Below are 27,985 nucleotides of genomic sequence, written 5' to 3'. Positions count from 1 at the left end.
GACACTTGGAAGGTCTGGTGATTGCATTTCGCTTACCACTGTTTCTAGGGGGACTGGAGGAGAAAAAGAAGGATCAATGGAATCCACACCTCCCATTAGTCCTACTTTGATTATTAACACAGGCCTGAGGGCCCCATTGTAGCAGGCTGAAACAAGCAGCATGCAGCAGCCCGTATATCAGACCGAAGCAGGCGCCTGAAGTTGCTGCAAGATGGGCAGGACTCAAGAGGCAGCAGAAGGATAGTGTGAGCCACGGGCTGCCAAGGTAGGAACGTCAAATGTTTGTGACCCACAAGATAATTGTGCACGGGAAGGAGAGAGGCAGGCAAAGGCTGCATGCGGTACTGAATCCATCCTCAGACAATGGAGTTATACTGCAGGAAGAGGAAGGAAACGGTGGGCAGTTCCATTACTGGGAAAAGAAAGTTGCTATGACCTACCGTATGTTCCAGGAGGAAAGGGTGTCATAAGGGGAGGGTTGGCAGAGAAGCTTCCAAGTTGTGCTTTCTTGAAGGATGTTATTTTGACCAACCCTCTCTCTGCTTCTCCTCCTCCTTTGTGCCTCCAGCTAGGGAAGGAAAGGAAGGCTTTGTCTCTGATCTGGAATGATATTCTTTGCAAGCCCTTGAGGGGAAGGTGGAAGGAAGGAAGAGATCTTCAGGAGCTAAAGCTTCATTTCGCTAAAGACTCGTAACAGTGAAATCATGAGGACTCCACAGCAGGTAGTACAAACGCCAGCTTTTCGCTCTGTGCTTTTTATTATTTTACCCAATTGCATTTCCTCTTCTGTTTGTGTATCTTCCCACCTGGTACATGTCTGTGTGCTGCAAAATAACTTGGGCCAGGGTCAGGCCTTTCCTAGACTTCTGGCATTGAGATTTTCCGTTGCGAGTTTTGGAATGCAGAATTTGAAAGTATTTGTTTTCCGGATCCTGATCCACAGGTCAAGAATGAATTTTGTGTGTTTTCAATGCCAGGCCCAGCTTTTTAGGACAGATTAATTAAAGATTAAGATGGTAGTGCATTTGAGCATGTACAGAATGCCATTCCACCCCCCCTGGATCATCTACAGCCATACTAGGCCAGAGGCTGTCGTTTTATGGCAACACCTCTCTTTTTAGAAATTAAGCAATGGGTATTCTTAGAATAGTTTTGCTCCAAGAGATATATGAATGCAATGTTTTCTTTACTTTTTAAAAAAATTGCCACTTTTTGTTGATGCACCTGTGCAGTCATTATAGAGTAGTCTATCAAATTTCCTTATGTCCTAGTTTTCCAAAGATTTGATTTATGTCAAACATACACTCCAACTGTCCCTGTTTATCTTGTTTTCTGGTACCAGTCTCTTGTAGAACGCTATAACTCTTTTTCCGTTTGGGGAGATGCCAGAAATTCCTTTTAACAATTTTGTTAGCAGGCACACACATGCACTAGAGTTTTTCAGGTTGAGCCTGCTTTCCTAGGTTCCTTGATGTTGGATATTTGAGTGGTGGGATAGATGCATCTCGACTCTGTACATGTTCTCACACTTACATGGTTACAAAATTCCAGTGTCCTGCCCCACACCCAGCGACCCTCCCACCCCACAAAGTAGAGGCTTATTTGGACAGTAAATATTGTTGCTTTTTACAGTGGTACCTCGGGTTGAGTACACAATCCATTACGGGGTACCATTCACACCCCAAAAAGTACTCAACCCAAGTGGTGCTTTAGCGCATGTGCAAAACGCAGATAGAGAGCTTCTGCGGATGCGCGCAAAACGCTTCTGCTTAACTTGAAAATACGCAACCCGCAGCGAACACAATCCAAGGTATGACTGTACAGTGGTACCTCTACTTACGAATAACTCTACTTACGAATATTTCTACTTATGAATGGAGCTCCGTCCGCCATCTTGGATGCAGTTTAGATAGGAATTTTTCTACTTACGAATTTTTAGATAGGGTTGCTTCTACTTACAATTTTTTTCTCCCAATGCATTCCTATGGGATTCGACTTACAATTTTTTTCGACTTACAAATGTGCGTTCGGAACGCATTAAATTCGTAAGTAGAGGTACCACTGTATATGGTATTGCCAGATGATCCGTGGTGGATTGTATTGGATATTAAATATTGCATTAAACGTCTTTGCATTTTAAAATGCAACTTTCAGGATACAGGTTGGAAATTCCAAAATGTGCAATTGTGGGTGCAAGAGAGAGAGAGAGAGAGCGCTCAGGCAGCGATCCTTGGTTATGAGAATGGGGTTTTAGAGATTCATAAGGGTATCCATATTTTCTTCTTTGGAAATGTTGCAGGGCGAGTATGAAAAAACTGCAAGTTGCAACCCAAGGTAAGTTCTGGAAGTCTTGAAATCATTCAGATCTCTGTTGGGGCTGCCTGCAGTGCACTTGGGCATTGCGGATATTCTGGAGCTATTTATTTCTCCAAACGAGTGAAGGTACAGAATGGGTCGCATACGGGCAACATAATTTTTACGTGAATTTGGACTTTTCTCCCTTAAATAATAAAAATGTAAGGATGTCATTGTGCATCCCCACCCGCACCTCCACAGGGTTTGTAGTGCCTAAACCCGATTCTGGATTTGCATGAAGTCAAGGAGGGGTTGGGGGAGGAAAAATCAATGCAGTTTGCACAACAGCAAACTATTGCATGGGAATGAGAAGGAAATACCTTAAGAGGGGGAAAGTGATTGTTTAAAACAACGGCAGAAGTTTGAATGAAGCAGAAGTGATGATGATGATGATGATGATGATGATATATTGTTCTACAAAGTGATGTTCCAAACACTGTAAGCATTTCATGTAAGCATTTTCATGAATATATTCTATGTGATGTGAAGAGAAGAGCACAACCACATCCCCTAAGTGAGAAGAAGTGATGGCTCTGTTTTCACATACTTTTTCCCCCTTCTAATTTCAGGCAAATGAGGACTCAGGAGAGGTTGTGAAAAGACATCAAAAAGCCAAAATCATGTTCCTTTGTGCTCTGCTGTTCATCACTTTCCTTGGCCTCCTGCTAGTCATTATCTTCACTGCTGTTACACGTAACCTAGGTACTAGAATACCCCTTCCCTCTGACTTACTCTTTTCTTGTATATACAGTGGTACCTCGGTTTAAGTACACAATTGGTTCCGGAAGTCTGTACTTAACCTGAAGCGTACTTAACCTGAAGCGAACTTTCCCATTGGAAGTAATGGAAAGTGGATTAATCCGTTCCAGACGGTCTGCGGAGTACTTAAACTAAAGCGTACTTAACCTGAAGCTAACTTTCCCACTGAAAGTAATGGAAAGTGGATTAATCCGTTCCAGACGGTCTGCGGAGTACTTAACCTGAAGCGTACTTAACCCGAAGCGAACTTTCCCACTGAAAGTAATGGAAAGTGGATTAATCCGTTCCAGACGGTCTGCGGAGTACTTAACCTGAAGCGTACTTAACCTGAAGCGAACTTTCCCATTGGAAGTAATGGAAAGTGGATTAATCCGTTCCAGACGGTCTGCGGAGTACTTAACCTGAAGCGTACTTAACCTGAAGCGAACTTTCCCATTGGAAGTAATGGAAAGTGGATTAATCCGTTCCAGACGGTCTGCGGAGTACTTAAACTAAAGCGTACTTAACCTGAAGCTAACTTTCCCATTGAAAGTAATGGAAAGTGGATTAATCCATTCCAGACGGTCTGCGGAGTACTTAAACTAAAGCGTACTTAACCTGAAGCGAACTTTTCCATTGAAAGTAATGGAAAGTGGATTAATCTGTTCCAGACAGGTCCACGGAGTACTTAAACTGAAAGTACTCAAACCGAAGCGTACTTTTCCGAGGTATGACTGTATGAGGGATTTCCTCTTATCACTTGTTCTCTCCCTTTGAAATGTAGGCAGCCAGTGGCTGGGACCAGTGGCTGTGTCCACACGTAATGCTAAACCATGGTTTTAGCACAGCGTTGGGGAATATGGGGCCATCCAGAAGTCGCTGGACTACAACACCCATCACACCTGACCATTGGCCATGCTGGCTGGGTCTGATGGAAATTGGAGTGTAACTGCATAGTTCCTCAACCCTGATTTAGTGCTAGGTCGACAAGTCAGCACAAGCCTGAGCAAAACATCGGTTTTGCACACTCCCCTGTCCTCCCTACAGCCGTTGCCTATTCTCTGCTAAACGTTGCCTCTACATTTCTCCAGAAACATGCAACACTACAACATGCCTTGCATTCCTGCTGAGGTTGCTGAATTCCCACAACAACACCATTGATCCCTGTGACGATTTCTACAGCTACACTTGTGGCAACTGGGAAGCTAACCAAACGCGGGGGCTAAACATGCCGTTGGTGAATGTCTTTGATGTGCTCTTGGAAGAAAACCAGCTGATCATGAGGCGGCTCTTAGGTAAGGAGAAGAGACAGGTGGTGGCTGCTGTGTTCGGAATCCTTTACTGACATCTATTGTGGCGGAGGGACGGGGACCCATTCCAATAAGACTATAATTGTACGTGTCAAGCCATCATCCATCACAAGAACACATAGGCACCACTAGCACTAATAATATTCACCCTATGCCATCATAAGACGGTTCACCCAACTGCTGCATCCAACCATCATTAAAAGAACCATACCTTGTGCAGAACCATTTCAGATGTTAACTTTTGATGTGGTAATGCCACCACTAGGTAATATTTTCCTGCTGTTTTGATGTGGTGAACCAAAATGTACAGTGGTACCTCGACTTACGAGTGCCTCGACTTCCGAAGGTTTCGACTTCTGAAGTCCGCTAACCCGGAAGTATTTTCACCCGGCACACGCGGTCTGCGCATGCGCAAAGCACAAAATTGCGCTTTGCGCATGCGCAAAATGGACGCTTCGACTTACGAAGTTTTAGACTTCCGAAGAGCACCGCGGAATGGATCGCCTTCGTAAGTCGAGTTACCACCGTACTTTAAGGGGAAGGGAGAGGGGTCGTTTTGAATATATACTGAGCCTAAGCACATGTGACTGTACATGCCCATATACCCATTCCTTTTTATTCCTGCTTATATTTATTCCTCCTGCCCCCTTCCTTCCCTCTGATGTCTTCCTCACTGTCAAAAGTTAGATCACATGTTTTGCAAGTTTAGGGACTTGTCCTTTTCTTTATCATGGAACTGTTGGCCACGTTGATTGCACTATTCTAAGTGAACGGCTAGAATTCTTATAGCTAATAAGAAATAGCTAATTTGTTCTACGCTACATTTGAAATTCGGCCCCATCATTACCACCCATTGCATTCTGGTCCTCGTTGCCCTTTTAGCACTGTCAGGTCACAATTCTACAGTGACAGTAGAAGCCACAACTGGCAAAATTCCCCATCAGGGTCTAGACTTCAGAACTAGCAATGACATGTCCCCTACTGCCTTCTTGCCAATGTAGAATGCAGCCCATCTTGGCTATGTATACAGTATGGACAGAGGCAGAAGAGAGACTGGTCAAGAGGCAGGACGACTAAAAGCGGCATTGGTTCTGTCTCTTGATCAGACTGCCAGCATTGCTGTTCCACTCTGCATTCTATCTTCTGCCTTCTCCAGGTTAATTTGCTCAGCCTGATGCAGGCAGCTTGTTAACTTCCAACTGTTTTTTGTATGTTACCTGCCTTCTCTTCCTCAGAAGAGCTACACCTGGGGTTTAACAGCTCAGCAAAGGAGAAGGCCGTACAGTTTTACACCTCTTGCATGAATACAGAACAGATTGAAGCTCTAGGTGCTCAGCCTTTGGAGGAGCTCATAGATAAGGTGATGACTGCACACAGAAGTGAACATATGCCCCCCCCCCCACAATTGCACAGATATGCCCTTGAATATATCTAGGCCCACCCTCTTCCTATCAGCAGTAGAATAAAACAACAAGTAAGATGGATAGTTCAACTCATAAACAATCTTGGTCCAGTATACCTGAAGGAGCGTCTCCACCCCCATCGTTCTGCCCGGACACTGAGGTCCAGTACCGAGGGCCTTCTGGCGGTTCCCTCATTGCGAGAAGCCAAGTTGCAGGGAACCAGGCAGAGGGCCTTCTCAGTGGTGGCGCCCGCCCTGTGGAACGCCCTCCCATCAGATGTCAAAGAAGAAAACAGCTACCAGGTTTTTAGAAGACATCTGAAGGCAGCCCTGTTTAGGGAGGCTTTTAATGTTTAATAGATTATTTTATTTCATTTTTCTGTTGGAAGCCGCCCAGAGTGGCTGGGGAAACCCAGACAGATGGGCAGGGTATAAATAATAAATTATTAATATTATTATTATTATTCTGTATCTCACGTCACTAATGAGCTGGTGATTGTTTGGTAGGTTGTATCAATATTCATTTTTGGCATGTATCCACAAGACACCAGCATTCCTTACAATGTGCCCTATCCTATCTTTCTACCCTTATTTTCTGTTATATCTCAAGTTGAGGCTAATACACCTTTTGGCATTTGCTCTCATTTGTCCTTGTTACCTTTATTTCTTCCCCTCCTTCAGTGCCTCCCACTATTGAAATTTAGATTGCAAGACCTTTGGGAAAAAGGACTTCTCAGTTTGGGTTTTTGCTAATCTGCAAAGTGCCATGCATATTGATGGTGCTATAGCAATCACAAATCTTACTCTCCTTTTCTGTAACTGATACGGTGATCATAACGTTCACATCAGCCAAGCATTGATTCCTCATGCATCACTCAGGTGGGATTTATTTGAAATTTTGGAAAACCCAACTCAATTTTTGTCTTTGCTCAGATTGGTGGCTGGAATATCACAGGAACCTGGAAGGAGACAGATTTTAACCAGACTCTTCAGATACTCATGGGGAAATACAATACGTTCCCTTTCTTCAAAGCCTTCGTGGGACCCAATGCCTCTGATCCCAGCACCAATATTATCCAGGTAGGGAACGCCAGGAGGCAAAAGTTAGATGTCAGAGTTGGATCCTGAGAAATTCAGCCATATAGGGGAACATTTTAAAAAAGTCTTCTGCCTGAAGTCCTGCACAGCTGCTGCCAGTCAGTGCATGCTGTGGGTGGGCAGAGTTCTGGATCTGTTTTGTGTTTTAGAGAATCCACAAATCTACCAAACTGAGCCAAGTGCAAAAGAAACAGGGCTAGAATTAAAGAACAAGGCACCACTGACTGGTCATATTCAGAGTCTAGCTCATGGGTAGGCAACTTAAGGCCCGGGGGCCGGATCCGGTCCAATAGCCTTCTGGATCCGGCCCACGGACGGTCCAGGAATCGCCGCGTGGATCGGCATGGGGATTCTGATCATTAGGGCTGTGCCATTTCCCCCCCCCCTCTCCCTCACACACACCGCGGTGGCGCCTCCTCCCTCCCTCCTCCTGGCTTCTCCCCGCCCTGCCTAGAGGAGGAAGGGGGCTGGGCTTTGTTGAGCCACAGTTGGCTAAGCACCATTTTAAGCAACCCCTCTCTGGAGCCAGCCCTTTCGCACCGCTCATCGCCCCCTGCTGCCACCGTCAGCCTCTGCCACTCACAAGGTAAGCAGCCACCGGGGCTCATCCGGTGCTGTGGAGAAGGGAGGGGAGAGTCGGGTTCCCCCCCCCCAAAAAAATATAGTCCGGCTCCCCACAAAGTCTGAGGGACAGTGGACCAGCCCCCTGCAGAAAATGTTTGCTGATCCTTGGCTAGCTCTTTGTTTTTAGTACTCGAGTTGAACTGAGCCCACAAGCCTTTCATCCAACACTTTATGCCTGGTTAGCTGCCTTCATTTCAGCAGCCTTGTTTAGCATTTAAACAACTGCGAATCAGAAACCAATGACCAGGTCCAGAGCTGTCTACCTTTCAGTGCTGTCCAATACACAACCAAGCATACAGAGAGCTGAGAAAGAACAAGTTGTGGTACAATTTGGACTTGAGTTGATAAGGGAGCACTGGGGCCAGCGGCATAGGAAGCCGCTCGGACACCCGGAGTGGCAACCTGCTCTGTAGCGCGCATGTGCAGTGTCGCCCCATAGCGTGCATGCGCAGCATTGCTACGGAGCGACGCATGCACGTTACGGAGCGACGCTGCACATGCGTGCTACGGCCACAGCATGCTTTGCTTTTTCCTGCTGGGGCGGAGATGAGGGGTGGGCCAGGGAGGGGCGTCAGCGGCCCTCTGGCCCGCCCCTCGCCTCCACCCCAGCAGGAAAAAGCAAAGCACGCACTGAGCAACTGAGCGAGCAGGCAGCCGCCGAGCGAGGGTTTTTACTGGGTAGCGGGGCTCGGCTTGGGAGTCGTGGGGGCGGGCACCGAGTGTCACCCCCCTCCAGGGAGGTGGCACCTGGGGCGGACCGCACCCTGTGCACCCCCTTGCTACACCCCTGACTGGGGCAGACCCCACTGTATACGTGTGTGCAATGTGCATACATGTCAAATGACCCTCTGTGCAAATGCAATTGAAAACAGCATGCGCTGACATGGTAGGCTTTTGCTACGGGCCCTGCTGTTTCTATTGGAGGGATTTCCATAGAGTTCACTATTCACCGTATTCCCCTCCCCTTATGAGTTGCAACTTTGACATCATTAAACCCCCCCACAATCTTCTGGCGATTGATTTCTTTTGTTATCCCATCTATAAAGACACTCACATTTATTCCGTCTATGTCTTCCTCTCTCAGATTGACCATCCAGAGTTTGAGCTGCCTCCAGAAACACAGTTCAAGAAAACAGGAACATATTCCAAGGTAAAATGTCAAGTCCTACATGTAATTGAAAGTTGGTTCACGGGTGGACCATTTCCACAGCCAGCCTGCCTGAGAAACCACCAGGGCTGTCTTAAGCGCCCCTGGTGCCGTGGTGCGATGGATCCCTCCGGCGCCCCCCCCATCCCGTTTCCCAGTGCGGTGGGTGGGCGCAGCGCGGCTGCCACAGGCGCTGCTGCGCGGCCGGCGAGCAGGCACAGCACGGTTGCCGTGGGCGCAGCTGCGTGGCGGGCCGGCTGGCCAGCGGGCCAGCACCGTGGTGCCCTGCGCCACCCAGCCTGCACGTAGGGCCGGCCCTGGAAACCATTGTTTGGAAAAGTTATGGAACTGCTGAGAATTGAGGAAGTGTATTTGCATGTGCAAACATTTCCTGTGGACATGGATGTAGCCAGGATTTTTTTTGGGGGGGGGGCAGGCCTTTTGTTATGGGAGGCAGCAGAACCTCAGGAGGAGCGGCTCCACCCCCATTGTTCAGCCCGGACACTGAGATCCAGCTCCGAGGGCCTTCTGGCGGTTCCCTTACTGTGAGAAGTGAGGTTACAGGGAACCAGGCAGAGGGCCTTCTCGGTAGTGGCGCCTGCCCGGTGGAACGCCCTCCCATCAAGGAAATAAACAGCTATCTGACTTTTAGAAGACATCTAAAGGCAGGCCTGTTTAAGGAAGTTTTTAATGTTTGGTGTTTTATTGTGTTTTTAATATTCTGTTGGGAGCTGCCCAATATTATTATTATTATTATTATTATTATTATTATTATTATTATTATTATTGATTTAAAGGGGCAGCTGCCCCTCCCTGCCCCCCTTGGCTATGCCCATGCCTGTGTGCCAGGGCTGCTAGTCTGGAGGTAAATAGAAATTCCAAAAGCAACACATATGGGGAAATCAGGCCAGAGTCAGTTTGGCCTTTACAGGGCCAAATAGAACTGGATTGGCTGGGGAGTGTCACCTGATCCTGGTGGAACTTGTATCTTCAGCGCCATCTTCTGGCCACCAGCTGCGGCCGTGCTTGAAGAGCAGGAGGTGGCAGGCTAGCTGCTCATCATTTAACAGGTTGACCTTGTGGGACAGAATATAAGATGCTGGGGTCCTACTGCCAGGAACTTGATTTTAGACCCCAGGCGACATATGCTATATTATTATCTATTTATTTTTACCCTGACAGGACTCGAGGCAACTTACAGATATAAACAGGATAGAAAAACCCATCGTTGAAATGCAATTAAACACTGATAGAATTAAAACATATATAAAATCTGTTTAAAACATACCAATAATGACAATTAAAAACAGCACAGAACTCGCCCTGGATTTAAAAGCAGTCGGTTCCCAAAAGTCTGGTGGAACAAGGAAGTTTCTTCACCTGCAAATAGGGAGCCTGTCTAGCTTCTCTAGGGAGGGAGTTCCAAATTCTGGGAGCAACTCTCTCGTGACCCCCACCAAACATGCCTGTAAGGGTTGCGGGACCAAGAGAGGGGCCTCCCCTTAAGATCTCAAAACCTGGGTACTTCGTATGAAGGAATACGGTCTTTCAGATAGCTTGGAACTAAGTTGTTTAGGACTTTATAGGCCACAACCTCCCCTTTGAATTTTGCCCAGAAACAGACCGGTAGCCAGTGAAGCTGTTCTCGCAAGAGTGCCGTATGCTCCCTATAACCAGCCCTGGCCAACAATCCAACTGCAGCTCTTTGAGCCGGTTGAAGTTTCCGAGCACTTTCCAAGGGCAGCCCCAGTTATATGTAAGAGTGCTTAACCTTAAGTACGGGTTGAGTTCAAGGACAGGTGGATAGTAAAGGGACCTAGGGAGGGGTAGGGGGTGTCTAAAGAGTTTTATACTTTGGTCTAATGGATCATCAAATGCCTCAAGAGATGGAGATTCTTTTTGACAGCAAGGTTTCATTTACAGGTCCTGCGTCTGTACTTCCAGTACCTCACAAAGCTAGGACACCTGATGGGAGGGCGCACAGATGTTACCACCACTTACATTGCCTTGGCGTTCTCCTTTATCTCCAACCTCCAGAAGGCAGTTACGCCCTTGAAGATGCGAAAGGAAAAACGGATGCTATTTTACTCCACTACCATCAAGGAGCTGCAGGTATATATACATCCTGCAGCCATACATGGCGCTGTGGTCTAAACCACTGAGCCTCTTGGGCTTGCCGATCAGAAGGTCGGCGCTTCGAATCCCCGTGATGGAGTGAGCTCCTGTTGTTCTGTCCCAGCCCCTGCCAACCTAGCGGTTCGAAAGCACGCCAGTGCAAGTAGACAAATAGGTACCACTGCGACGGGAAGGTAAACCATTTCCGTACACTCTGGCTTCCACCACGGTGTTCCATTGAGCCAGAAGCGGCTTAATCATGCTGGCCACATGACCCACAAAGCTGTCTGTGGACAAACGCTGGCTCCCTTGGCATGAAAGCGAGATGAGCACCTCACCCCGTAGTCTCCTTTGACTGGACTTAACCGCCCAGGGGTCCTTTGCCTTTTACTTTTTAGTGGAGAATAACAAATATGTCAGGTGGTATTCACCCAACAAGTCCCGTCAACAGATATCCTGCACAAGAATGTCTGGTTGCGGCATTCTTTCCATGTATCCCAGTGCCCCCAAAATTGGCTTGCTGTGTGTGTGTCCGGAGAACTCCAGAACAGTACGTGGGGGGAGAGGGCATCATTCAATCTGGCAAGTTGAATTTCTGGTGCTGATGGCACATTCAGCACATTGTGTTGTTGAATCCAATCCAACCAGTTAATCATGGAGATCTGATGAAGGCTGGCTGCCCTTACAGGACATACTGGTCTTTTTCCCCCTGAAATGGTTCCATTTTTTGTTGTTCATGAGTAATCTATATTATAATGCACTAGGAGGTTTGTGAAATGACTGACAGTGATCAATTGAGTCTTCTTTACATCATAGAGAGGCAGGCTAAGTAGAAGAAGCATGGGTCTGGGAAAAGGAGGAATCAGAGGTAGCCTTCATTCAAAAAACTGGAGAAGAGGCATACAGTCAGTGGAGGAGTACTTCTGCCTTCATGCCTCGCTTAAAGCCCTAAACGGCCTCGGTCCTATATACCTGAAGGAGCGTCTCCACCCCCCATTGTTCAGCCCGGACACTGAGATCCAGCGCCGAGGGCCTCTGGCGGTTCCCTCGCTACGAGAAGCCAAGTTACAGGGAACCAGGCAGAGGGCCTTCTCGGTAGTGGCGCCCGCCCTGTGGAATGCCCTTCCATCGGAGGTCAGGGAGATGAACAACTACCTGACATTTAGAAAACACCTAAAGGCAGCACTGTTTAGGGAAGTTAATCTGTGATATTTTAATGTATTTTTGTATTTGTTGGAAGCCGCCCAGAGTGGCGGGGGAAACCCAGCCAGATGGGCGGGGTATAAATAATAAATAAAATAATAATAATAATTGTGGGATTCCCAGAGGCATCTAGCTGGCCACTTCCAGATTAGAAGGATCTTAGGTCTGCTCCAGCAAGTTTCTTTTGGTTTTGCACTCATTATACAGTAAGCCTGCGACTTTCGTGCATTTAACTTGTGCGCATTCAGCTTTATGCATATAGCATAACAACAACAACAACAATAACAATAACAGCAGCAGCAACAACAATAATAAAAAATTAAAATAAAAAAGGGGGTGGGAAGTGGGCAGGGTTCTGGAAAAAAATGACTTTGGCAATCCTGCCTGCCATTGAACCCAGTGGGTTTTGACTATATGCGATTTTGGCTTTAGGCACAATCCTTGGAGCATAACCCTCGCATAAGTTATAGACCTACTGCATCTTACTGAGACAATTCCCAATAAGATTTTAGTTCTAGTTGCGAGGGTTGGGTGGGTGCTTTTTGTTTTATGGGCTTCATCCAACTAAATTCTGCTTCCAGTAGAGTAGACCCATTAATGGGCCTAAGTTCATCATGTCCATGCACTTCATGGGTCAACTCTGAGAAGATTTCCGTTTACCTCTCCCATTTGCCCCTACAAGGAAGTATGCACTATTGAACTTTCACACATGAACATAGGCATAGGATCTGATTGCCCATTCCTGCACATGGTGTGTTCTTCATTCATTCATCCATCCACCCACGGTATGAGCCTTTCACTTCAACAACCATTACTAAGCAATGCCAACTGGGCATTTTGTAATTCTTTTCCCCTGTAAAATCATTTAATTCTGTTTGAAACTCTTTTAAGGAAAAGGCTCCTGCCATTGATTGGCTGTTGTGCCTCCAGGCTGCTTTCTACCCGGTGCAGCTGAACATCTCTCAACCAGTTGCTGTGCATGACATGGAATATTTGAAAGGGATGTCGCAACTAATTGGAGAATGGCAGCACAAAAGGTGAGGAGTTGGTGTGTGGTACTACAAAGTGGTGTGCGGTGATTTTGTTGTTTAGTCGTTTAGTCGTGTCTGACTCTTCGTGACCCATGGACCAGAGCACACCAGAGGCACTCCTGTCTTCCACTGCCTCCCGCAGTTTGGTCAAACTCATGTTCGTAGCTTCGAGAACACTGTCCAACCATCTCGTCCTCTGTCGTCCCCTTCTCCTAGTGCCCTCCATCTTTCCCAACATCAGGGTCTTTTCCAGGGAGTCTTCTCTTCTCATGAGGTGGCCAAAGTATTGGAGCCTCAGCTTCAGGATCTGTCCTTCCAGTGAGCACTTGGGGCTGATTTCCTAATGGTCAAAGGCCTAGAAACGATGCCTTATGAGGAACGGCTTAGGGAACTGGGTATGTTTAGCCTGGAGAAGAGAAGGTTAAGGGGTATATGATAGCCATGTTCAAATATATAAAAGGATGTCATACAGAGGAGGGAGAAAGGTTGTTTTCTGCTGCTCCAGAGAAGCGGACACAGAGCAATGGATTCAAACTACAAGAAAGAAGATTCCACCTAAACGTTAGGAAGAACTTCCTGACAGTAGGGGCTGTTTGGCAGTGGAATTTGCTACCAAGGAGTGTGATGGAGTCTCCTCCTTTGGAGGTCTTTAAGCAGAGGCTTGACAGCCATCTGTCAGGAATGCTTTGATGGTGTTTCCTGCTTGGCAGGGGGATGGACTGGATGGCCCTTGTGGTCTCTTCCAACTCTATGATTCTATGATTCCTTCAGAACGGATAGGTTTGATCTTCTTGCAGTCCATGGGACTCTCAAGAGTCTCCTCCAGCACCATAATTCAAAAGCATCAATTCTTAGGCGATCAGTTTCATATATTTTGTAAGGGAATAGGGCCAGAAGTGCCACTGGGTAACTTAAAACCCATTCTCTTAGGGTTCTGTAAACCTCATACCCAGTGCTATTTTTCTGGAAAAAGAGGCGCTGGAGCTCAGCATGAACTTCTCCCTTGTTCTCTTAGAATGGCAATGGCACCCATCTGAGAGGTGCTGGAGCTGGGCTCCAGTGAGCTCTGGCTGAAAAAACCTCTGTTCATACCTGTGTTCCTGCACATTTGAAAGACACCTGTGATGAAGAGAATCGCACACGTCCTATTTTATTTTATGTTTTTGCAGGGATGTACTACAGATCTACATGATACTCTACCTGGTTAGGAATCTGTCCCCAGCTCTTGACAGACAATTTGAGGAAGCTCATCAGGAACTGACAGACAAGTTGAATAGTAGGGCAACAAACTCAGAAATGGTGAGCTTAGTTCCTTTATCTCCCATATTCTAACAGTGAGCTGGAAGTTCCGCTTAGAAACTTCCACTTGGGCATTAGGGGCAATGGCACTCAAGGAAGGGATGAAAGGCTCAGCCACACTTCCTGTTGTCCCACTGCTTTCCCCCATGGAAAACTGCTCTTTAGTGCTCAGTTGGAGCAAACAGCAATTTGGGTTTTCGCAGATGGATGTTTGCTCCAATTAACGCCAAGGAGCGGGTTTTTGCTCAGAAAGGAGCAGGGCAAGGGGAAAACTGCTTGGACTCGTGTCTAAAAAGTGTGCATCAAGCAGAAAACCACCTGGACCCATGCTTTCTAGGGACAACAAAAGCGGATGTGTGGACAAGCCCCAAATGTAGAACTTTTCAAGGAACCGAGGATCATGGGTTGAATGGGGCCACAGAAGTGTGTGTGTGCATGCATACGGGGGGGGGGCATTTTTGGTTCAGCATTTACTCTCGTTTTCCCAAACTAGATATTTTAATGTCATCACTGTAGGGGCATGGGCAGCTGCAGCAGACCCTTGCGTAGCTCTTATTCATCTTTGGACTCATTCAGGAGACCTTCCCAGTGGATTGTGCCATGTGTCATCTTTCTTTTCTTTTCTTTTCTCTTTCTTTCTTTCTTTCTTTCTTTCTTTCTTTCTTTCTTTCTTTCTTTCTTTCTTTCTTTCTTTCTTTCTTTCTTTCTTTCTTTCTTTCCATTTTAGGTAAGAGCTGAGCGTTGGAGAAAATGCCTGCATGAGACCAGCATGTTCTTTGGCCCTATACTTGGGAAGATGGTTGTGCAGGAGATTTTCCCCCAGAAGGCCAAGGATCTCGTAGGTATTCAACAATGCCAGACATAGATTCGCTTTCCTTTACCCTGCTGTCCTTCTCGCCTAATATCCTACCTAAGTGCAATGGCTGCTCTTGACTGGTCTGGGGAGAACACATCCTGGCAGGGGGAATACCGCTGGAGAGTAAGGAATTCACATCCACTACTCTATGCTGGACCATAAAGAAGGCTGATCGCCGAGGAATTGATGCTTTTGAATTATGGTGCTGGAGAATTATGGTGCTTTTGAATTATGGTGCTGGAGGAGACACTTGAGAGTACATGGACTGCAAGAAGATCAAACCTATCCATTCTGAAGGAAATCAGCCCTGAGGGACAGATCGTGAAGCTGAGGCTCCAATACTTTGGCCACCTCATGAGAAGAGAAGACTCCCTGGAAAAGACCCTGATGTTGGGAAAGATGGAGGGCACTAGAAGAAGGGGACGACAGAGGATGAGATGGTTGGACAGTGTTCTCGAAGCTACGGACATGAGTTTGACCAAACTGCAGGAGGCAGTGGAAGACAGGAGTGCCTCTGGTGTGCTCTGGTCCATGGGGTCACGAAGAGTTGGACATGACTAAATGACTAAACAACACACTATGCCAAGCATGGCTTAGGGTCACCTTGATTACTCTGCTCCTAGGCATCTACATTTCCCAGACCTGTTTTTTTACAGCATTTGCTTCTCCTTTCCCACCTGCTTCGTATCTGTTCTGTATTTCTAGCTGAGCTTCTACAATCTCTCCATCTCCTGGCTGTTTCACCTAGGGTTTGAAAACCTGCCTGGTTTTCTCTGCCCACTCGCAAAGCCCTCTGCGCATCGCTTATTGCTTGTTCTGGTGGTTCCTGTATAACTGATGCAGGAAATCTATGTCTAGATAAAATGCAGTATCTGTCCACAGCAATGTTATCCTGATGTGAGCCGGCTGTGCTACCTTTATGAGGACGAAGTGAAGTGCACAGTGGATTCTGGCCTTGTTTGTGGCTCTGGAAGATTTTAACATTGTATGGCATGCCAGGCTATGTGGGCTGATATAGTACAGTATGAGGTTGAATGGTATTGAATTGATGAGGCAGGTTAACGAGCTCAGTAAAACAGGGGGCATTCCCCTACAGCAGGAGATAGGTTCTACGCTTATGAGAATATTTTATTCTTTTGCTAGTTCTGCTGTTTCAAATGTTCCTTTTATATTTGACTTCACTCAGTAATGCTTTCTTTCGAAATGTTTAAGATAATTTTTTTGTTAACTTGGCTCTGCTAAATGTGCATTCTACAATTTACCTCCTCTGTAGTGGTTTTTTTTAAACAAATGTGTAGGATATTTTAGTTTCCTGTTAATTATGTTTGAATGGATGTTAATTGTCCTTAAATGTATACTTTATATTTGACTTGCTTCAGTAATGCTTTGTTCTGGATTGTTTTATTTTGATGTTTTAATGTGGGTTGTAAAATGCTTTGAGATTGTCCCCCCTTTAAAAATATAAAGCAGCATAGAAATGAAATGAATAATAATAATGCCAGTGACACAACATTTCTATGGCAATGACTTTGGCTGAACCATAGTTCAGGGTCATGTGCAAAAGCCTCAGAATTATGGCTCCCCATTTCCCCTTCCTGTACAGGATGAAGCTTTTGCTTCCATTTTGACTAAACACCATTTTTTTTTGTTATGTATGGGTGGCGCTGTGGGTTAAACCACAGAACCTAGGGCTTGCCGATCAGAAGGTTGGCGGTTCGAATCCCCGCAACGGGGTGAGCTCCCGTTGCTCGGTCCCAGCTCCTGCCAACCTAGCAGTTCGAAAGCACACCAAAGTGCAAGTAGATAAAGTAGATAAAGCTGTACGAAGGCTCCCTCGGCCAATAATGCGAGATGAGCGCCACAACCCCAGAGTTGGTCACAACTGGACCTAATGGTCAGGGGTCCCTTTACCTTTACCTACAAACCCTGAACTCATGTTAATGTTAACTATGGCTTAGGGAAACAAGACAGGATCAGAAATGTTTGGCACTAGTCAACTTAGTTTTCCTTAAAGCAGACCTTTTGGAATTAAGAGCCCTAAATTAGTCATGTTTGTTTATTTCCCTGGGTCTGCTCTGAATAAAACTTAATTGAATATGATTTAAAGTTAGCTTTCCCCCCCCCCCAGAAGATTAACCACAATTTGTCCAGGTTCTGTAAATAATTACAGTTATAATTATAATATTTTTTATTATTTATACCCCGCCCATTTGGCTGGCTTTCCCCAGCCACTCTGGGCAGCTTACAGAATATATAAAACATAATGACAAACAGCAGTTACATGAAAACCGAAGCAAAACCTTCCAGTCCTTTCCTTGCAGCTGCATGGGAGGCTCGTCAACCTGATGTTTGTTCCTGTAACACTAAACTATGGTGTAGCAATATGTCTAAATGCAACTGATATGTTTCTGTAATTGTGCAATTTCCCTGCTTTCTCTGGCCAGGCTGAGCAGATGTTCTTTGAGATCCGAGATGCCATCCACAGCCATCTGGATCAAGTGGAGTGGATGGGAAGTCAGTCCCGTCAAGAGGCCAAAGAGAAAGTATGTATGTGTGCCTGGATGGCTATCAGGACTATGGTGTGGGTATGAGAATCCAAATCTGGAGAACAGCTTTGTTCCCCGGCTCAAAGTTCTTGCGATCAGTGGTTAGGACCACAAATGGAGCCATGAATGTAACAGGCAGAAGTGTTACCGTAATTTACTGACAAGAGCTGATCATGCCCCTAGTATTTATACTAGTCCTCACTAGATGTCTACTAGTCACAGAGACTGATGTTACATACTTCCTTTCCTTCAGTATCTGAGCTTGAAGCTACAGAGCCCTAGATTGCTCACCAGCCTAAGTCCCAGCAACGGACTCTTAAGGTTTTTGATTCAAGCCCCACAGTCCTTGACCGAGGTCTGCGTACTGCTGAGCTTGCATTATCCACCTTAGTGAAGGGATATGGGAGGTGTATTCTGGAGCAGACCTTGAGTAACAGTCACGTATATAAATCTTAGGAGGAAGAATGTGCTTACATTCCACATTCATTGTCAGGGACTGGACTGAAGAGGAGGAGGAATGGTGGAGATCGCTCCCCCTTTCTCTTTCCAGAGAAGGGGAAAGCAGTATCAAATTCCAGCAGGGCTCTGAGGAAGATCACAGGTCAGACACAGGCGAACAACAGAGTTATGAGGTGTTAGGAGAAGGGGGAGGCAGAGTAGACAGCTGACACATCACTGGAAAGCATAGCTGACCCCCCTTCTCCCAGAATGCGGCATTCGTTAAGAAAGGGTGCAGAGACAGTTGACCACTGGTAGACACCGTATTGGAAAATGCTGTTGTTAGGGAAGGAGAGGGAAGGAGCTCAGTGTGAGCAACTCCATTAATGGGGAATGACTGGATTTCTTGGTGTCTCTTACCGTGATGACTGAATAAACTCATTAGGAAGGACTATCTTTGTTTCCTCCCTGCTTCTTGCTGCCACCGGGAGAGAGAGAGAGAATTCCCCAAGCCTGACATTCATGTATACAATTTAAAAGGTGCCATTGGATGTTGAAAGCGAAACAACACCAGTCCTCTTGATCGTTTTCTTGTATTTTTAGATTTATCGCCTCCAGGTGGAGATTGGCTATCCAGAGAGCATCCTCCAAACAGATGAAGTTGACAATGAGTTTCAAGAGGTGGGTTGATCAAACATTGCTTGCAATTCCATGGTATTGCCTCCTGAAAGATGGTTCCCGTGGTACAGGAAGGTTTCAGTTTCACTGCCCTGGAACTCTTGTTTCATGCTTCTCCAGTGACATTTGAACCCAGCCTGTGGCTACTATCTCATTGGCTCCTCCCCAAGAGAGTTGAGTTTCCGAAGACATTTTCCTCAAATATTCCTCAACCGTTTTTTACGGCGTCTGCCGAACCTTCCCACCCACACGCGCACAGTAGGGTGCTAGCTCTGGGGCACTGTGGGGGAGGGATGCAAAATGGTGGCCAGGCTGCCAACACAGTTAGGGGTAAAGAAAGAAGCCATGCGGCCACCATTGGTAATGGCGAGAGATCCTCTCGTTAAAGTTTCAAAGCATCCAGCGCAAGAAAAACAGGAAGTAGGCATATTTTGTTCATGTGGGTCTGGATACTCCAGGAATTTACAGTGGAGTTTTGGAAGCTTCAACCAGACCATTTTTTTTGCTTAGATCCTACCGTAACAGTCTGGTGATTGGAGGATTTTTTCACAGCATTTTCTTAAATCAGATGAACATGAAACCATATTCAGACAAGCCTGCCTGATACACTGCGTACTCAGGTTCCACCATAGCTGCCAAGTCTCCCGCTGAAAAATGCGGGATCAGCAGTTGCGCGGCACCGGAAGTCGCTTCTACGCATGTCCGGACATGCGTAGAAGCAACTTCCGGTGCCGCGCTACCCATGTCTGGGCACCGGAAATCGGGCGGCGCCAGGACCCAAAATGGAGCCTGCCTGTCAGGTAGGAAATCCGGGGGATTTACGGGATTTTTTCCAATCCGGGCTGCCAGCGGGAAACGATTTAAAATACGGAGGTTTCCCGCGAAAAACGGGAGACTTGGCAGCTATGGGTTCCACACTGGAGCAGCTAATCTGTTTATTAATAGTTGCCTTATGAGTGAAATATGTTTGTCAGTTTACAAAGCAATCCAAACCTGCAGTTTGCTGTGCAGGGTGGGAGTTGGACAAGGCAGTGGGGTCCTTCTGCCAGTAGGTTGTGTGTGTGTATGTCTCTGACTGTGCCCATCTAAACTATTTGATCGAACCTATTGCAGGTGATATTCCCACTAGCATATACGTACTCTGAAAATGGAGTGTTGAGGGGGACGGGGGTAGGCTAGTCAAGGATCTGTTCAATCCAAAGTCAACCCAGCTGCCTGCAAGTTATGGAAATGGGCCCAGTCCAGGCCTCTTCATTGCAGTGCAAACCAGAGTTTTTATCCACTATGCAAGCTGCGTGCCAGAGTTTTGGATTGTGTCCTCAGGGTGCTATTAATCCACATCAGGTTGTTTCGTCTTACTTCCGCTTGTCTTTCAGTCACTATTATATTTTATTATTGCGTTCCATAGTTTTATATTTTGTTGTATTTTAAAATGACTCGCCTACAATATATTCAATGAACTTTTAGTGCTTTTTTACGCACCTGACTTTTACATTTTGTCTGTATATTAAGAGTGGCAATAAATTTTGTTCCGTCTCCCCTTCTAATCCTATGGCATGGTTTTTCCTTCAGCTGGAGATTTACGAAGATCACTTTTTCCGGAATGTAGTTGCCTGCCTGAAGTCTCTGAGGAAGAGATTCTCCCTGAGACTCGTCAATCCCCATCTACAGGATGAGTATGTTCTTCTTGTACGATGAAGGAGAGATTATGTGAATGCAAGGCAGACAGCGAATCATAACAAGGAGAAGCCCCTTCACTGTTTTGTGGATTCACTCCCATTCTACGTTTCTTGTTTTAATATGGAGAGTTTCAAAAATTAATTCCAGGACTGGCACATTACAATTTGCTACAGCATTAATTATCCATCTTTCTACTAATTCACTAGCACATATATGTGGTAGCATCCAGATCTTTTTTTACACTGTAATTGAACCTATGTACATATGTGATTTAGCTGGCAAATGCTCTGTGGTGTGAAGAAAGTCCAGCAGATTGCTAACTCAGTAGTGCCACTGCTGAAACAAGATCAAATAATTTGGAACTGCCAAAAGCAGCGAAGTCGTTCAGATAGGGCTCATTTTAGAAACATCCCTGAATCGGATATACTTAATGACTTAACACTTGGTGTCAGGAAGGGGAATATGAGAGAGGACTTCAATGAAAAGTAGTCACATATGAGATAACTTCCAGTGATGTGAAAGCTCCCATGCTAGCTCATTCACAATTGCAACTCATCCCTTGGTGTTTTGGCTATAATGTAATGAGTGCATCTCTTTTTGAACCTGTACTTTAGTGTTACTACAAGGGTGAGACCAGTTGAGTAGGTGAGGAGGAACGAGATAGGGAATAAAAATCGTGGCCCAAGTCATTCCTGCCTTCAACATCATCTTTTCTTTTCTTTTTTTCAAATAATTTTATTCAATTTTCCAATTAACAACAAAACAAAACAAAAAAGAACAAATCTTTTATACAATACATCTTAAATTCCCCTCTTTCGCCTTGCTCTGTCGAGCTGTGACTTCCCTCCCTCCCTTCATACGGTTTTCTTGTTACCTCCTTTTTTGCAGTTCCTTATTATCTTTTTTTCAGTCAGTTCGTAGGATTTATTTCAATCCTGCAAGTGTTTTTAAACTTCTACAGTTTTTCTCCATGTAATCCACATATTTACTCCAGTCTTTTTGGAACCTTGTCTCTCCTTGGTCTCGGATCTTGCAAAGTCAGTCTAGCTAAATCTGCATAGTCTATAATTTTCATCTGCCACTCTTCAATTGTTGGTAGTTCCTGAAGTTTCCATTTTTGGGCTAACAATGTCCTAGCCACGGTTGTCGTGTACATAAACAATACTTGGTGGTCTTTCATAATCTCTCCTCCCATAATCCCTAACAAAAATGCCTCCGGTTTTTTGGGAAAGGTATATTTAAAGATCTTTTTCAATTCGTTATATATCATCTCCCAAAATCTTTTAACTTTTCTTAATGTTCTATTCCAGTTGGGAAATTCCCCTGTGGTCCGTCCATTCATACTATTCACTGAGACGTCACGCTGTCGTTTTCCCTGCTGGAATGTTCCGCAACCCTTTCTTCCACACCGAGTTTCCCAGGTAAGGAAAGTGGTGCAGAATTGATCGCAGAACTGCTGCCCTTCCATTGCACTATGCTGCAAATAGCGGTTAAAAAACACACCTGCCAAAGCAGTTTGATCAGAAAGTCTAGTGAGATAGAAATGTGGGCACAAATAATCTCTCCCATGCGTATCTTCAACATTCTGAAAAACACTGTAACCTTACTTAGAATATGGAGTCATGGAGGTTTCGCTAAGCCCTTGTCTTGTGTGTTTTTCAGTGCTGTGAACTTTGGAGCCATGGGGTTTTTCATGGCGCACGAACTGCTCCACTCCTTCTACGATTATGGTATGTAGTGAGAAGGCATTGTGGATAATCTGCTGCACCTTCCATTCTTTGAACTTGTGGTGTCTTACTTCCCTAAGTGCCAGAACAACTCATTATTACCCAGCTGTTCTGTGCGCTGAAACCCAAGGCACCAATTTCTCAACTGCAAAGTGGCTTTGGAAGGAGGCAATTTTCATTGGAGAAGTAACAAGTAGGGGGGAGGTGCTTAACCCTTCTCCCAGCAACACACCCTCAGGTTTTGTCTGCCCCTTCCACCCACCCAAAGCCTCCTTAGCTCCAGCCAGAGTTCCAAACCCATGTTTATTTCTTCACCAATGTGGATCTGGAGCCCTAGCAGTGGGGAACATGGCTAGGAGAGGGAAGGGGAGAAAGCAGCTTTCTCCTGGCCACCGCACGTTGCCCCTTCCCAGTGCTGCTTTGCAGAGGTGAAGCAGTAGCCAAGGCTTAAGTACATCGGGTACCTCTCCAGTTAGCAATTCTGAACCAAAAGTGTAAAATGCAAACTGACAAGCTTACAGATTCTGAAGTTAAGACAAAATTGAAATCTACTGAAAAACCCAGCAAGTTAGAAGGAGACGGCTTCACCCCGGTATGGCTCCCCTTTATCACATACACAGCCCAACAAGACAATGACAAAAATCCACCAACAGCATACAAATCAATATGGCTAACCTGACCCAAAACACCCACCCACCCCACTCACACACGAAACAAAGACCACCACAGCCAACCACAAATGAACAACCGAATCCTAGGCCAACCCCAACATCTCTCACCACTAAAGGAACACAAGCGAACAGCAGAAAACCTACACAAGCGACGCTGACAAAAAACCCCACATATATTAAGCAAAATAGAAACATCGTCACCCCACCCCCATGCCACCCCCACCCACCCTTCCCTCATCTACCTCTTTCCCCCTTTTCTGCCCAATGTCTCAACAAACGAAACTGATCTGCAAAAATGTTACGAGAGACATTGCGCATATTTCTGTAAATCAGGAAAAACTTTAATAAAAAAACCAAAACAAAACAAAACCCAGCAAGTTCTGTATTGACCCCTTTGCTTCCCTTTTAGTTGAAACCCCTCCTATCTTGGCACTCACAACCACCTCAATTAAATGGAGGAACAAAAATAGGATGAATGAGATCTACACACACACACACACCCCGGGCATTTTCCATTTTTGATGATGTCATAACAACTGAGCTCTGAATGGTAAATGGTTTGTGTAGACTCTGTATTTGCATAGACCCAAGGAGAAGCGAAGTCCAGCCTTGACTTGTTTGTAACCACATAGATCAAGCATCCCCAAACTTCGGCCCTCCAGATGTTTTGGACTACAATTCCCATCATCCCTGACCACTGGTCATGTTAGCTAGGGATCATGGGAGTTGTAGGCCAAAACATCTGGAGGGCCGCAGTTTGGGGATGCCTGACATAGATGATACAGTCCCCCCACTTTTTTCCCTGGACTGTAGAGTACAGAGCTTATACTGTACATGTGGGTCTTGCTTCACCAACATTCACTATGAAAAAATTCACTTAATCCAAACATGAGCAATTAGTACCCAAAGTTCGCTACACACACTCCACATTCAGATAACCAAGCAGGGAGCATTTTTTCCTTGTTTGCCTTTTGCTGGTTGACTGAGGAACGGGGGGGGGGGGGGAGCGATCAAACAAACCAGAGAGCATTTTTTTCTGGGCTTCTCTGGTTTATTTTGTCTTCTGGAGGGCAAAATTTAATGGTCAGGAACGCATTGATAATTTCCCCATAGGAATTAATGGAAATCATGGACGCATTATGTGAACTCTAGCCTAGTGAACAATTTCCAGGGAACACATTGCTGGTGACCACCCCTTGGGACTTAACCATCCTGGATTTCCTTTTGGTTCGCAGTGTTACCCGAGAACTGTCTTGCCTGTGATATGAAAACACTGGCACAACGTATAGACTGTCTTGTGAAACAGTACGAGAGCTACTCCCTGAAGGGCCACAGCATCAATGGCTCTTTCACCCTCCTGGAGAATGCAGCTGATACTGGGGGACTTGCCATGGCTTACCAGGTACCAAAATCTGATAACCATCAGAACTTGCAGGTACTCCGCAGTCCTCACTTGCAGACCCCTCCTCTTCCACGCTGTTTTCTCTCTCCACGTACCTTTGTTGCCACTGTCTCTTAGGTGGTCTTTTTCACATCACCCCACTATGGTCCGCCTCATTTCTCATTTCTCATTTCTTCTTTTATATCTTCTTGCTAAATCCATTTGAACTACCTTTCTTAATTGTTTACATACCCTACAGTGAGTAGGTATTTTTGTTCCCACGCTTTCATGGATCATAATTTATCATAATTTATCATCTTAAGAGTGTTAGTGCCTGCTCTCAATGATGTTGTCCATTAGCATTGCTGCTAGATGTTTCACCTTCAGCTTAAGAAAAACTGGGTGGGGAGATTTTCATTCGGAGACACAATTTAACCCAAGTACAGTACAAGTGGTTTGGGTACAGTGCTCTTTTGGAGTGAAAACTCCATGTAAAATGCCAACTTCTTTGTGATTTTGAATTTATGTATGATAATAATAATAATAATAATAATAATAATAATAATAATAATAATAATAATTGATTTATTTATACCCTGCCCATCTGGCCGGGTCTCCCCCCCCCCCTGCCACTCTGGGCGGCTTCCAACACACATTAAAATACATTAAAATATCACAGATTAAAAACTTCCCTAAACCACTGAAGTTCTCTGGGTGCCCTAGTGCAAAGGAGGCTTCTCATTCAGAGGATGCTGTTGGAAAGTCATGCATAGGGAAATGTATTTTGAGATTTGTAACTGAGATTTCTTTTCTCCCCTTTGGCCCACAGGCATATAAGAACTGGTTGGAAAAACACAGAGAGGTGAAGAAGTTACCTTGGCCTGAGGTCTCACACCACCAGCTCTTCTTCATGAGCTTTGCCCATGTAATGTAACCTTTTGTACCTTTTCTTGCTTCTTCTGTTTTGCCCTGGCTGGATTTTAGCTACATCAATCCCATCTCAGTTCTCACATCTTTACACATTGCCTTCATGCTTTTTGGAAACTAATTTTTGGTAGGGCAACAGCAGTCGCTCTTCATTTCTCCTGGGCTTTTAAAACTGTTTTTGCTTCCGATGTAGTTTGAGAACAATTAGAAGATGCAGCATTTTATATGATAAAAATAATTTTGAAAAAATAGTACAGCACACTGAAGTCAGAAAGGAATTAATTTCACTTGTTTTTCATCTCTTATTTGAGAGTAACTGCATCAAATGTAGTGGGGTTTACTGAGTAGATCTGCATGGGAATTCTAATCTGGGGTAGTCATTGTGAAAACTGAAGCAGGATAATCTTTATTCCGGATTAGTTAATGCATAAAACCTTTTGTCTGTCCATTGTCAACTCTCGCTCTTCCCACCACCTGCATGAAGCTCCCCACAGATTACCCTTTAAGAAATATGGCTGACAGAAAAAAAATTGTCTACTTTGGACCCATACAAGCCACTGGACTTAACAACATTTATACATGGGTGTTTTCCACCAGTGTAGGTTTTGCTGCTCAGAGCTGGCTTAACATCTTTTCGAGTAATGTTTGAAGCCTGACGAAAACCTCCAAGACTTGTTTCTTTGATGAGAGACCATGGTGGAGACAGATAACTAAAACGAACATGGGTAATTGCCCCTGTATAATACCACCCCAAAGAGTTGACAGTTATTTGGGTGCTTCTCTCAAGGCTAGACTTTCCATATAATGTAAAAGAAGACCTTAACTGATCCAGCTATCAGGGATTAAAGGTCCTATTTTACGTTACATGAAAGTCAATTTGCTCTAGAACAGTGTTTCCCAACCTTGTGCCTCCAGCTGTTTTTGGACTACAACTCCCATCATCCCTAGTTAGCAAGACCAGTGGTCAGGAATGATGGGAATTGTAGTCCAAAAACAGCTGGAGGCACAAGGTTGGGAAACACTGCTCTAGAATATGTGTGGTTCCTCTGCCCCCAAACTTTCTACCCCACAATGAAAGCTGAGCAGAAACGTGGCATGGAGGAATGTGAAGGAGGAGAAATGGCTCACTTGTTAACCACACACCTATCTTCTCTGCAGGCAATGTGTGGCCACCAGAGCCCCGAAGGACTGCAAACCTTCTTGCACAGAGATCCACATAGCCCCCCGCCACTCCGTGTCCTTGGGTCCCTAAGCAACAGCGAGGATTTCTCCAGGCACTTCCACTGTCCAAGTAAATCACCAGCAAATCCAGCTGTGAGGTGCCACATCTGGTAAAAAAAAGGATGCTGAAGAGCATGTGGGACTGTTGGTGCAAAAAGATGGGAGACAGGCACTGAGGGCTCATGTGGATTCAGTGGTGTCAGAGATGTGCGCAGCAGCCACTTACCCCATTCCTTCCATGTGAAATGCCCCTTCTTCTGCCGCCACGTCCATCCAAGTGGTCAAGGTGGAAGAAGATGCCATCCTTCCATCAAGAAGGAAGAGAATACGAAGAAGATACTGTGTTGCAGAAATTTGCTACTTCTTAAAAACAACAACCCCTAAATGGCCTTAGGGACGACTTGGAACTGAAGATCAGTTGGCAAGTCTCTGGTGACTGTGTTTAGTGGCTCTTTTCTAATCAAAGATGAAAATAACAGTGAGAGACTTTCTGAATAGCATAACCCGGGCTATTTTTCTAGAAAAAGAAGTGCCGGAACCGTGGACACCTCCTTTGTTCTCTTATAATGGCTATGGCGCCCACCTGAGAGGGCGCCCACCTGGAACTGAGTTCTGCCAAGTTCTGGCTAAAAAAAAGAGTCATGACTATAACCACATGGAACAATGAGACACTAAGATTAAATTCATGTCAAACATAGGGTGTGCTAACTGTAGTTTAGAATCCAAACCATGACCTAGTTATTGGTGCCACAGGACTTCTTGTTCTTTTTGCTGTGATAGTCTGTCTACCTTTCATTAGGGTGGTAAATCTGTGCCTGTACTACTTCAGAATGCAAGTAAGGGTTCATGTGACTGCTTATTCTCCATACAAAAAATCCATATAGAAAACTAGAACAGAGTTCCATCTTGTCTTCTCCTTTACACACTACAGTGGTACCTCGGTTTAAGTACACAATTGGTTCCGGAAGTCTGTACTTAACCTGAAGCAAACTTTCCCATTGAAAGTAATGGAAAGTAGATTAATCCGTTCCAGACAGGTCCGCGGTAGTACTTAAACTGAAAGTACTCAAACCGAAGCGTACTTAAACCGAGGTATGACTGTAGTTTCATAAATTCAGGGATTATTTTATATGAAGGAGTATTCCATCATAGAAGTTTGAAGTTGTACCTCACCCACAAGTTGACTGCTTCATTGAGAACTAGGGCTGCCATGGTTTGATCTTCTAAATCCTCAAGGGCAAGCCATAGTTTAATAGTTTATTTCTTTATTTGCTTTTGTGTCCCCTCAGCTTCATAAGTCTGCCTTCACGTCTGTGGTGTACTGACAAAAAAAATAGTGCTAGCTATGGTTTTGTGAATTTAAACCGTGCTAAACTATAGTGAGGAAACACCATAATTTCAAAACCCACTTCAAATCATGGTTTCGAACTCTGATTTCCTGACTGTTAATAAACCATGGCCTGTCAATTTAGACATCGTACCAAGCCATGAAAAGTTAAGGTTTGGTGTGATGTTTGACTTGAACCTAGATGAATGTA

The 27,985-nt window shown here is 45.3% G+C and overlaps 1 protein-coding gene across 5 annotated transcripts; it reads left to right on the top strand.

The window, feature by feature from the left end:
* Positions 1–163: 163 nt before the first annotated feature.
* KEL (Kell metallo-endopeptidase (Kell blood group)) lies at positions 164–27,985 on the top strand. Of its 5 annotated transcripts, XM_088658890.1 has the most exons (20): positions 164–265; positions 569–722; positions 2,300–2,334; positions 2,925–3,057; positions 4,185–4,388; positions 5,639–5,763; positions 6,739–6,885; positions 8,612–8,677; positions 10,598–10,786; positions 12,884–13,029; positions 14,193–14,322; positions 15,050–15,160; positions 17,623–17,721; positions 18,766–18,843; positions 20,413–20,516; positions 21,831–21,941; positions 22,183–22,250; positions 24,154–24,320; positions 25,129–25,224; positions 26,385–27,985. In XM_088658890.1, exons 4-20 carry the CDS (start codon positions 2,976–2,978, stop codon positions 26,559–26,561), a joined length of 2,100 nt encoding a protein of 699 aa, XP_088515016.1. In that variant the 5' UTR covers positions 164–265; positions 569–722; positions 2,300–2,334; positions 2,925–2,975; the 3' UTR covers positions 26,562–27,985. The 5 variants fall into 5 exon arrangements, with proteins under 5 accessions (XP_088515016.1, XP_034952999.2, XP_034953000.2 ...); XM_035097108.3 differs by lacking the exon at positions 2,300–2,334; XM_035097109.3 differs by lacking the exons at positions 164–265; positions 2,300–2,334 and adding an exon at positions 286–441.

The sequence above is a fragment of the Zootoca vivipara genome, chromosome 15, assembly GCF_965207765.1.
Source record: "Zootoca vivipara chromosome 15, rZooViv2.hap1.1, whole genome shotgun sequence".
Taxonomy (NCBI): domain Eukaryota; kingdom Metazoa; phylum Chordata; class Lepidosauria; order Squamata; family Lacertidae; genus Zootoca; species Zootoca vivipara.
Note: the sequence above shows the minus strand (reverse complement) of the source record. Positions and strands in the feature narration are given on the sequence as shown.